The sequence below is a fragment of the Peromyscus eremicus genome, chromosome 6 (genome assembly GCF_949786415.1).
Source record: "Peromyscus eremicus chromosome 6, PerEre_H2_v1, whole genome shotgun sequence".
Lineage (NCBI taxonomy): Eukaryota > Metazoa > Chordata > Mammalia > Rodentia > Cricetidae > Peromyscus > Peromyscus eremicus.
The window spans coordinates 82105572-82118299 of NC_081421.1; the positions used below are offsets into that span (position 1 = coordinate 82105572).

The window sequence follows — 12728 nt, forward strand, 5'->3', positions numbered from 1 at the left end:
TAACCACAGACTCTTGGAGTTGCCAGAGTCTTAGGAATCATGGAGTCTGACGATGGTCTTTAAAAAGACTCATTCCTGGGGCTAGAGAGATGGCTCTGCAATTAGGAGTGTGACTGTCCCCCCAGAGGACGTGAGGTTGGTTCCCAGCATCCAAACGGGGTGGCTCACAGCTGACTGTAACTCCAGCTTCAGGAAATCTGACACCTTTGGCTCCCGTGGGCACTTGTACTCACGAGCTACCCACACTCAGACATACACATAATTTAAAATAAATCAATGCTGGAGAGATAGCTCAGCAATTAAGAGCACTTGCTGCTCTTCCAGAGGACCCATGTTTGGTTCTCAGCACCCACATGGCAGCTCACAACTGTCTATAACTCCAGTTCCAGGGGGCTCTGATGCTCCCCCCAACCTCTGGCCTCTGCAGGTAAAATGCTAACACATGGGGCACATAAGAGCACATATGTACATGCAAGCAAAATGCTCATACACATAAGATAGAATAAATACATATTTAAAAAAATAAATCATAAAAAAATAAAAACACCAATCTTGACAAATGGACAAGGCCATTTCACTGTTAGCAGTACTGGGGTGGCTTTTCTTCTGTTGCACTCTTTCAGGTGTTGAAAATTTCCCATCCCTTGATATCTGCCCTCTTATTTATTTATCTTACTTGAGTTATTTATTGCTAGGTACAGGGATACCCAGCACAGATGCCATTTCCCAGCTTTCCCTGCAATCAGACATGTTTCAGCTCAGGTCTACGGACTGTGAACAGAAGGGTCCTCTCCCGTTTCCTCTTCTCTCATGGCTGGGATTGGGATGCAGGGTGAGCCAGTCTCCAGGGATGTGATTTTACCCTGAGAGCAGCAATATAAAACGAGTCCAGGTACCTGACAGGTTGACAGGGCAGAACCACAAGAGCACCCAGACTTCACATGAGAGAGAAACCTGTTCTGTATGAGCCACTTATCTTTAAAACTCTGCATTACAGCACCTGATGTTTCCTAAGCCAAGAGGAACACAGACTTCCCATTTCTATTAAAAGTAATTTTGCAAGAATGAAACAAAAACAAAAGGATAAAATATACACAAGTACACATTTACCATTTTAGTTTTTGAAGATATTAACTTTAAGATTAACCCAAGACCTTGATAATTAGCAATATTCCAGATTCCTCAGCATCCAGTATCTTCTCTGGGTGTGTATTCAGTAGTGTCCTCTGAAGGCCAGTGCCCTAAAATGAACCCTTTTGTTCTGAGACAGGGGCTTCCTGTGCAGAGTAGGCTGCTTCGGTTGGTGATCACCTCACCCTTTATAGAGCCCACATAGACATGAGATCATGCAGTGTTTGTCTTTCTGCTCTTGGTTTTTCTAATTTAGCATGATGTCTTCCGGGCTCATCTGCTCTGTCACAAACAACAGAACTTCTTTGTTTCTGAAGATGGAATAAAAATCCATTGAATATGCCACATTTCTTTTATCCAGTCACCTGTTTGTGGACACTTACGTTGTTTCAATGTCTTGGCTACTAAGTACAGGTATCTGTTCAACATATTGCTTTCATTACATTGGGATATATACTCAGAAGAGGGACTGCTGGGTTCAGGGCATAAAAAGTCTCCAACTTCTAGTTGGAGAGCATTTGAAAATACTGGTTACTTTTGGTACTTTGTGTAGTGGTTTGAAAGAAAATGGCCCCCAAAGGGAGTGGCACTATTAGGAGGTGTGACCTTCTTGGAGTAGGCATGGTTTTGTTGGAGGAAGTGTGTTACTGTGGAGGTGGGCTTTGATGTCTCATATATGCTCAAGATACCGCCCAGTATCTCAGTTCACTTCCTGTTGCCTGCAAGATGTAGAACTCTCAGCTACTTCTCCAGGATCACATCTTCCTGCACGCCGTCATGCCCCCACCATGATGATAATGAACTAAACCTCTAAAACTGTAAGCCACTCCATTAAATGTTTCCTCTATAAGAGTTGCTGTGGTCATGGTGTCTCTTCACAGCAATAGAAAACCTAAGACCGAAGTTAGTACCAGGAGTGGGATATTGCTGTGATAGGCCTGACCATATTTGAGTTTGGAGGAATTTGTACTTTGGTGCTTTGGCTTAGGAAAGCAGTGGAATGGTTTAAGCACTGCTTAATGGGCCATACTAGTAGGAGCATGGAAGACAGTGATGCTGAGAGTGATTTGAACTGTGGAGGGCTGGCTCAAGAGGTTCCAGAGGAAAAGAATTTTAGTATGTTTCCTAGAGATCATTCTTGTGATATTGGTGAAGAAAGTGGCTGCTTTTTTGCCCTTGTCCAAAGAGTCTTCCTGATGCTAAAATGAAGAGATTTGGATTAATTCTGTTGGTAGAGGGACTCTCAAAACAGTCTAGTATAGATTCTGTTTTGTGGTTACTACTGTTGATGCTTATAAAGATTTATAATGAAAAGGAGTAAGCTGAGCAAGGACAAAGGAGCACTAAGAAGTGGAATAGAGCTAAACCCTATGTTCAAGGAGATAAACAGATTAAGAAATGGAATAAAGGGAGTGGTGACCTCAGGGCAAGATCCCATCCAGCTAAGTTTCCAACTTGTAAAAAGGAATTAAAGAAAGGCTTAGAACTGGATGTGGTGGTGCACACCTTTAATTCTAGCACTCAGAAGACAGAGGCTGGCAGATCTCTGAGTTTGAGGCCAGCCTGGTCTAAAGATCAAGTTCAAGGACAGCCAAGCTCAGGCAGTGAAGTAACAATCAAAAGACAGAAAGCTGGTGAAGATGTAATTGAAGGAGAGGGCCAATTTCCAGCTCCAGCAAGCAGCAGAACTTGGCAGCTTCGGCCATGCGGTTTTGGCTTTAGAGTCCAAGAGTGACTAAGCAAAGCCACTGAAGCCAGGCATGTGTCAGGGGAGTCCCTGAATAGAGGCCTAGAGAGGTCATTGTGTCATGCTGTGAAGGTGAAGCCTGGATTGCCTTGGAGACCCTAAGATGTTAGAGATGCCAGAGCTGTGGGATACCTGCCAAGGAGAGCTGCTAACAGAGAGTGGAACAGCCCAAGAGAGAGAAGTGTGTTGAGATCAACAAAGCTGAAAGGAGCTGGAGATCTGAAGAGCATTTTGACATCAGACATGGAGATGCAGAGTTTGAAGTTTGCCCAGCTGATTTTCTGTCTTGCTTTGGTCAAGTATTTCCTTACTATACTCTGTTACCTATGTTTTGGAATGGTAATGTATATCCTGCGCCATTATATTTTGGAAATATGTAATCTGCTTTTTGATTTTGATTTTATAGGGGATTACAATTAAGAGGTTGCATGAATCTCAGAAGAGATGGTTGAACTTTGGACTTTAAAACATTGTTGAGACTGTGATAGACGAAGGGGACTTTTGAAGTTGGACTGAATGCATTTTTGCATTATGATATGGCTACAAGCTTTTGGGGGCCAAGGAGTGGAATGTGGTGGTTTGAAAGAAAATGATCCCCAAGGGGAGTGGCACTATTAGGAGGTATGGCCTTGTTGGAGTAGGTATGGTCTTGTTGGAGGAAGTGTGTCACTGTAGAGGTGGGCTTTGAGGTCTCATATATGCTCAAGATACCACTCAGTGTCTCAGTTCACTTCCTGTTGCCTACATGATGTATGGCTCTCAGCTACTTCTCTAGTACCAGGTCTGCCTGTACACTGACATGTTCCACCATGATGATAATGGACTAAATCTCTGAAAATGTAAGCCACTCCATTAAATGTTTTCTTTTATAAGAGTTGCTGTGGTCATAGTGTCTCTTCACAGCAGTTGAAACCCTAACTAAGACACTTTGTGATCTCAGCGTGGAAGAGGAGTTTGAAAACAAAACAAAACATTAACCATATTTGGTGGCACACACCTTTAATCCCAAAACTTGGGAGGCAGAGGCAGGGGGATCTCTGTGATTTCCAGGCCTGGCTAGTCTATATAGTAAGTTCTAAGCCAGTCAGAACTACATAGTGAGACCCTATCTCAAAAAACAAAACAAAACAAACAATAAATATTGGCCAATTTTTAATATTTGCTGTGCTTTCTCACCTTAAAAGTCAGCTTAATGCAATTAAAGGAAGGTTGGTAATATTTGTCAAAGATCTTAAAAATTTGTGAAATTCAATAACATCATATCTAAATAACAATCTTAAATAATAACAGATGTGTAATATATTAGTTACAAAGATGTTTATAAAGTTATAAATAAAAAGGAAAGAAGAAAATTACTTCAGAGGGGTTTAGTTCAATCATTGTAATTAATATAATAGAATAATATGTAGCTATTTGAAATATTTTGTAGTTGAATATTTAATGACTGAAAGATTAACAGAAAATGTATTAGGGACAGCATGATCTCATTTTGGTTCAAAAAGATCGGTGGCCAGGCCTTTAAATACAGCATTTGGGAGGCAGAGGCATCTTGGAGGCCAGCCTGGTCTACATATCGTGTTCCAGGCCAGTCAGAATTATATGGTGAGACCCTTCTTATAAATAAACAAGTAAATAAATACCGTGACCATTATGGAGGGGATAGTGTGTGTGCATGCACATGTGCATGTGCGTGCATGTGTAAGAACCAATGGAGGCTAGGTTATATACCAAAATATTAATAATGGTGGTAAGCTTTGCATGGTTTATTTATGGGCAATATTTGCTATTTCTGCTTCTCTAAGTTTTCCAGTATGAAAACATTTTTACTTTTTCAGCAAGGCAAAAATTAACTAAAAAGAAGTTCACAATGTGCAGTGAATTAAAACCTTGAAAACAAAGATGTTCTCTGGCAAAAAAAAAAAAAAAAAAAAAGAAATCCCTTTAGCTTGTTTACAAAGTCAGAGATCCAATACACAGATGTGCTCATTCGCTTCCCGGACACTCCCTGAGTTCACATGGGTTTTTTCCAAAAACTCATGTGAAACTTGGAAACTTACTTAGTTACCAACACAAATACACATAACACACATACACACATATGAAGACAAGGCAAACTGGGAAATCATAGGTATGTAGAGAAATCTCCTTCCTACCATTCCTTTGTTTAAAAAGACCAGAATTAAACATGTCCTCACAACCCCAATAAGTTTTAAAAGTGATTTACATGCTTTACTAAGGAGTGTTCTGCAAAGATTCAAATAATACAATGTTCTGTTTTTGTGGAATGTCTTCAAAAATAATTTATTAGGCAGCTACTTGGCTTCAGTTGAGTGGACCGCTGTAAGAGTGCATTGTATTTTCAAATGCTTTGCTGACTGTGGTGAGACCTAACTACTTGCCTTAATCATTTTAGTGTCACTTATTCAAGATAAAGACCTTTATATTTTTCTTAACTTTTTACCGATTAAACCTTCACAGGAGAATCTAGATCTTTCAAAAATTCATTTTTCACTGATCATCTATAAATAGACAAAACGGTGTATGGAAATTCTATGGGGATACCAACAGGTTAGTACAGCCCCAAGAATATAAGAAACCCACATACCAAAATAACTGTGTCTTTGATCGATTGTGAGGCCCACTTCATCTTAGAGGTACTACATTAAGCACACAACTTAACTCTTCATATCTTCTACAGCAGTGGTTCCCAACCTTCCTAATGCTGCCACCCTTTAATACAGTTCCTCATGTTGTGGGGACCCCCAACCATAAAATTATTTCACTGCTACTTTGCAACTATAATTTTGCTACTGTCATGAATCCTAAATGTAAAGATCTGATATTCAGGATATCTGATATGTGATCCCTGTGGGGGAGGGGGTCAAAACCCACAGGTTGAGAACTGCCGCTCTATAGCCACGTACAATGCCCCCCCAAACCAAAAGGGCATTTCCTCAACTTCCTTACTTCTGTCAATGGCACAAGGCATCAGCCACCGCATCACCCACCATCTATCCGTGACTTGACATGAAAAGCCTGCGTTCAGGGGCTCACTAGACCCAGGTTATTTTCACAACCTCTCATTGTCTCCCTGTCTCTATCTATCGCCGCTTGAATCCAAACAGCAGCAGGCTGCCAGCCAGCTTAAATTCCACTTTAATCACATTACAACGCAGTGCAAGAATCCTGGACTGAATTCTCTCCTTTGAGCAGGGAAATCAAACTCTAGCATGTCACTCAAAGCCCCTTTCTACTATTACCTCCTGCTTCTGTTCATGTGAACTCTGCCATCAGGCTGAGGTAGCACCAACTCTGTTAACGGCTTGCTCAAGCTGTCCTCCCACCTCACTTTCTCCTCAGTGCAAACTCACCCTCCCGGCATGTTCAGCTGAACCACTAATGCAGACTTCAGCAAACATCACAGCTGTAAATAAAAGCCTTTCTCTTTCTGAAACTCGCATAGCGGCTGACCCATTGATTAAGCAGTAAGCCATATGTCTCCTACTGTCCAGCCAGCAAACATCTATGATCTAATTTCGTTAATTAGAGGTAATTCCCTCATGGATCCTTGTATTTGCTTTGCTTTTCACATCCCTAGACAGAGAGCTAGAAATCTGCTAAGTGCTTAAGTGATATTTGGGGAGCTATGAGTCATCTGCACGTTTAGGTTTTGAACAAAGCCAAGCTCTGTGTGTGTGTGTGTGTGTGTGTGTGTGTGTGTGTGTGTGTGTGTTTGCTGTGTAACCTTCTGCGAGTCCACCAAGACTCTTTTCTGACAGTGCAGATGTTATTAGACCATGCTTAGGGGTTGGGGATTCCTTAGAATGCAACGGACTCAGCATACATCTGTAGTCCTTGCTGAAGACGTCACAGTTCCTGGGTGCACCGCAGAATCAGCTCACAGCCTCTCTAGCATCAGACTGTGGTGATGTGCCGTCCAACAGGGAAGCTCATCGGGTGTAGTGAGGACTGGTGGCTTAGGCAACTGTCCTCTGCTTAGTGGGACTAAAACTCCAGGTTCTCAGAGGCATTTAGCGTGAACCGTGTAGTTCGTACCAACAGTCTGAGCACAGTAAGCCATGCTCATCATCCAGGCAAGAAGACCATGACACTAATCAAAGGCAATCTTGTCGGCAGGCCTTTCAAGGTGGCGGTCTTGAGCCTGCTTTAACTCTTTTACACAGAAGTCATTTCAGTGCTATGGGAGAAATGCTCGTGCCAATCATTCCTGCTTCATAGAGCTCCCTAGAAAAAGTTTTTTAATTAAAATATAACATTTAGAGATGTGTTGTCTACACTGGCATGTGCTATTTAGGTGCCACATAATTCTGACATTTCAGGTTTTCTATTTCTCCCTGTGAAGGAAGGTACCTTTTTTTAAATTGATGAGTGTGTGTGTGTGTGAGTGTGTGCATGCGCGCACGTGCATGTCTATCAGTGTGCACACTCAAGCTTATGTGTGCATGTGTGTTTTAAGACTGACTCGTGTAGTCCAGGTTAGCCTCCTTCTGCTTCCGTCTCAAGTTCTGGGACTGAGGTCTGCACCACTCTTAAGCCAACGCTTTGGTAGTTAGGATAAAGGAACTGGTAGAACGTCTAAGTAAAGAGAACTTCTTCATCACTGAACGCCAAAGTACCGCAGCGTTTCAGGGGCAATGTCCTATGAAACCGTCAAGACAACCCCAATCACTGACTATTTCAGTTTTTCAGATTTTAGCTGCGACCACCTAAGTAAGCCTATGAAGTTTTACCACAGCAGAACTGAGATTTACTTAGACCCACCTCATTCCAAGCCCTTGTTCTCAGTTTTACATACTACCTTGCTACACAGCTTCCAAAGCACGTGTTCCTTATCACAAACCACTCCCTTCAGACCACACTTTTTTTTTTTTTTTTTTTTTTGGCTAGTTAGAGCACCATTAACCATATTTCTCTTGATAATGCCAGATTTTAGCTGGAGGAAGGGTTTGTTTAACACCAGGTTACTTGGCTTTTTTTTTTTTTTTTAAATTTTTGTTTTTTCCTGCTGAGGATAAATTCAGTGATAGCCCTCGCATCTTAAATGATTAGAAGCTGCCTTCAGAAACTCTTCAACAGCACACAGCTCTTCCCTTTGTCTGGCATCATTCTGTTTGAAGCTAGACCTGGACCAGAATCTTGGCATTACGTGATCAGATGGGAGGGGATCTCTGGAAGGATCGCTTCCCAAGACTCGATCCATTTACTTGCAAAATAAGAACCTCTACCTTACAGCCCCGCTTAGGGTAGTAAACAAGAAAGTGTGTTTAAAAGACCCACTGGACTAGTTTACTAGGAAAAAGAGAAAAAAAAAAGTCTGCTTTTGATGACTAACTGGCTTGGGAGAAAGAGCAAGCCAGATCAACAAACACTCCAGGCAGAAAAGGAGGCAGAAGAAGGGCGTAGGCCCGTGTTCTGACCACCAGGTGTCAGCACTGGGCCAGAAGCCCAAGTTTATTGCTCCACGTTGGGGGAGGGGATATAAGAACCCTGCAGGAAAACTTAGTCTCGGCCTCAGGGTGAGGCTGTCACTTGACCCCGACGTGATGTTCAGGATTGGCTTAGGCTTTTCCACCCCAAGAGCTAGTACTATATATATTGTTTTTGCACAGTTCATTTCTCTGACAGGAGTGTTAAAATGGTTGTAATATAATCATGCAGCTGAATGCCTACAGGTTTGTCATCACAGTTGAATATTAAAAAATAACTTTCGTGGATTTTTTTTTGGGGGGGTAATTTTTGTAATAGCACTTCACACATCTGTTCATTAGCCAATGGGGCGTTTTCTGGCTTCCACAGGTTTCATTATTGCCACAGAGGGCAATTTTCTGGCTTCCATCCCACAACCCATTGACACTATTTCCTTTAGATTATTAATGGGACAGCAGATACAAGGAATAGTTTTAGTGTAAAAATTAAGTATATACAGATGGAATATAGACATTGACTACTAGCCCTTCTCCTTGACTTTAAGAACTTAAAAGTTCATTCCAAAACTTCTTCCAATTTTCTGTCTTCTCGTAGAGAAAAATACCTAAGGATAAATCTACCACTCTGTGAACTGCCTTTAAATTACTCAAGGAATCCTGCCCCACATGGCTGCATTCTGTCACCGCTGAAGGATTCTCCCACAGTGCCTAGGGGCTCATTTCAAAACGATGACAGGGTCTGGGCTCTCTTAGCTCTAGGTCCTCCACTCTGAAACGCACGGGTGGCCACTAGAAGACGGGCCATTGAGAAGATCAGCGCATCAAATGGAGACGAAGCTCTTAGGCCAGCCAAAGACTACAGCCTAGTCTGCCAGGAACCCTTGACTCAAGTCAAGCCCGACCAGGCGTATCCCAAGCCCTATGCTGGCCTGGCCACCCGAAGTCACAGTAGAGGCACAGGCATTAATGTCAACCACAGACGGTTCCGAGTGGGCGCTCTTGGGAGGGGAACCGTTTGGGTCATTTTTGCTTCTCAAAGCTTAAAGTCCTGGTTTGTATTTTGCAAATACAGAGAAACCAGAAGCATCCTCTCTCTCCCATGGTCTCCATCACTCCCATTCCTGGAGAACTGGGAGGAGAGCAGACAGACACCAGGGGCCACCTGGAGTCTGGAGCGCCGGCGTCAAGGCCAACCAGACCAACCCACTGCGAACCACTTGGTGCGGCTCGTTCGATGCCCCGACCGATTTCAGACTCGTCCCCGGAGGACGATGAGCTCACAGGGCTGGCAGAGCTCGGCCGAGCAAAGGGGCCAAGCGAGGAGAGGGATGGATGCTGGCGGTGCAAGAAGCCCCTGCCGGCGGGAGGGCGCGGGCGAGCAGCTCGAGAGCCCCCCGGGTTACCTGGAGGACTCCGCGGTGAAGCTGCCGCCGTCCAGCAGCCGCATCTTGCAGAAGAGGACCCCGTTGACGAAGGGCACCGAGGAGAGCTCCTCGAGCTCGAAGTCCACCTTAAACTTAAACTTCTTCTTCTTCATCATCGTGAGGGCCAGGCGGCGGCGGCGAGCGGGCTGCGCGGACGGGCGCCGCCGCCTCAGCTCGGCCGAGCCTCGGATCCGCCCAGCCCCATGGCCGGGGCCGCGAGCAGCGCGTGGGGGCGCGGCCGGGGGGCGCCGCGAGCCGGCGGGAGCCGGGGCCGCCTGTCGCGGCAGCCCGGGCCGGAGCGCACCGGCGGCTGCAGCGCCGACCCCGGCCGCCCGCGAAGAGCGGTCGCCTTGCAGCTCGCCCGCCCGCCCGCCCGCCCGCCCGCGGAGGGAGTGGGCGCCCTTTCGGTGCCGCCGCCACCGCCCGTCTGATTGCGAGCAGGGAGAGGCGCCTCGGAAGAACGGTCGCCGCCGCCGCCGCCTCCCGGCCCCAGGCGCCCCTAGCGGCCGCGGCCGGCAGCGCACTCAGCGCGGAAGCGAGAGAGCGGGCGGGCGGGCGGACCGGCGGAGGGCGGAGAAACCCCAGGCGGGCGCACGCCCGGCGGGCGGGGGAAGCTGGGGAAGCTAACACGCGAAGGCAGTGAGCTCGTCACGCCTCCCGCGGGTTAAAAAAAGACAAACCCAGCCGAAAAAGCTTCCTTCTGCAGCTTCCTCTGCGCCTTTCCTTTCTGGGGTTTGCACCGCCCCCTTTCTTCCCCTCCCCCTCCAGGGATTTCGTGGCCTCTGAGTTTGCAGATAGAGACAAATAGAATCCCAAACCTGAAATATACCGGTAGGGGTTCTAAATTCACTAGCCCTTAAACATGAGATGAAAATCAGGTAGGAGAAAGGAAAAGCTTAAACTGTGTTGTGGCCGCATCAACCGCCCAAGTACGGGGCTGGGCCATGTGTTTCCTCTCACTGATGGCCTTGTTTATTTCATTCCTGTCACCCAGGAAAGAAAACGGACCAGAGGGGTTAAAATACTTACCCCCTTTAAAATCTGTCCTTTCTGTGAACCATTAACACATGAAGTCAGATTCTGAAGGCATGCTTAATAAAAATTCTCCTTAGATGAATAACACACACACACACACACACACACACACACACACACGCGCGCGCGCGCGCGCGCGCGCGCGCGAGCACATGCAAGAACATACAGTATCTATTGTTAAAAATCTATGCTATTAACTTTGCTATGTAATGTTTTCAGCGAGGTTGGTTGTTGTTATTGTTGTTTGCTTGTTTTGTTTTTTAGCTCAGGCTGGCTTCAAACTCCCAATGTAGCCAAAGATGATGTTGAACTTGTGATCCTCGTGTTGGGGTAATAGGAATGTGCTGCCACGCCAGGTTTATGCGGTTCTAGGAATCGAATCCAGGGCTTTCATGCATGCTAGCAAGCGACCTCACAACTGAGCGACATCTCCAGCCTGGGATCTGTTCTTTTTAATCTTTGAAAAGGTGTAATTGAAAAGATTCTTCTCCCTAGATCACTCATTTAGTCGCTTTTTGTTTTTGTTTTTGTTTTTTAAATTCAATTTATGTATCTGGGTGTATTGCTTGTGTGTATGCCTGTGTGTGCCTAGTACCAGCAGAGGCCAGAAAAGAGTGTCAGCTACTCTTAAACTGGAGTCACAGACAGTTGTGAGCTGCCGTGTGGATTTGGATATTGAACCAGAGTCCTTTGGAACTGCTGAGACATCTCTGAAGCCCACTCATTTATTTATTCATATAAATATTCTAATTGCCTAAACCATCAGTCACTAGCTAGACTCCGTGATCAAAACCCCAAAAACTGCCCTTAGGAATTTTGCAGTCCTGAGCTGGCCAAGATGGGTCAGTGAGTAAAGGACCTTGCAGACACCCCTACGAGACATGAGTTTGATTCCTGGAACTCCTGTGGTGGAAAGAAACAGCTACCTAATCCCACAGGTCGGCTTCCAACCTCCACAGGTTCACTGTGAGGCATGCACACCTACAAATACACTCACATTAAATAAATACTAAGTGAATATATGTTTTAAAACTTTTAAAGACAAAACTGGGATGCAGTGAGATGTCGGTGGGCGAGGCACCTTTGATCCTAAGAACCCATGTAAAAGTGGAAAGAGAAGCAGCCTCACAAAGTTGTCCTTTGAGTCCCAAACACCACCATGACATGAACACTTTCACGTACATACCTGTCTCTCTGTCTCTCTCGTCTTTCTCTGTCTCTCTGTCTCTGTCTCTGTCTCTCTTTCACACACACACACACACACACACACACACACATACAAGCTTGCAAGAATAATAATGCATAATAATTTTTACAAGACAAAACCCAAGACAGAGGAAAAAATAGAACTAAATTCAAACAGCAGAATTTAGAAGAGAAAGTGGTAAATTGAAATTAACCAGCTTTATGAACTTCAAAGAGTAGCTAGGCTTTGGGAGAAAGTAGGAGGTATTCTTGGTGAAGAAGCACAGACTCAGACAGGGCTTAACATTTGGGCATGGAAATCTGGTAGTGGAAGCTCGCTGCCTTCTGGGACAGAAAGAGACAGGGGAAAGAGTGGATTCTGATGTTTGTGACTTGCAGAAACAAAGGGACCGAGCATGGCAAGCAGGAGGGCAGACTGGAAAGAGAGGAAATAATGAGGATCTGGGCAGATTGCAGGGAGTAAGGCCGGGCCTTATAGTGCCCGTGAAAGGTTAAGGTTGAAACTATGCATTTGGGAATTGTGGTATTCACTGATGGCGGAAGCCCAAAAGGCGGGTAAGAATGAGTTGCTCTGGAGAATATTTAATGGGCAGATGGCGGAGGAGGTGATTGTGAAGGCTTCCAAGAACAAGCAGCCTGAGAAAGAGATTAAGAGAGATGGCCTGAAAGCTGAGAAAGAGTTTGAACCTTAGAACATCAGTTATTAATATTTACTGGGGTGTTGCATGCAGAGACAGG

General features: G+C 45.0%; 1 protein-coding gene across 1 annotated transcript in view; it reads right to left on the bottom strand.

The window, feature by feature from the left end:
* Eeig2 (EEIG family member 2) overlaps positions 1–9871 on the bottom strand; it is a 51370-nt gene extending 41499 nt beyond the window's left edge. The window contains exon 1 of the mRNA XM_059266115.1: positions 9729–9871. Within this exon, the coding sequence (XP_059122098.1) occupies positions 9729–9865 (137 nt within the window). The 5' untranslated portion in view covers positions 9866–9871. The remainder of the gene's footprint in view (positions 1–9728) is intronic.
* Between the last annotated feature and the right edge of the window lie 2857 nt (positions 9872–12728).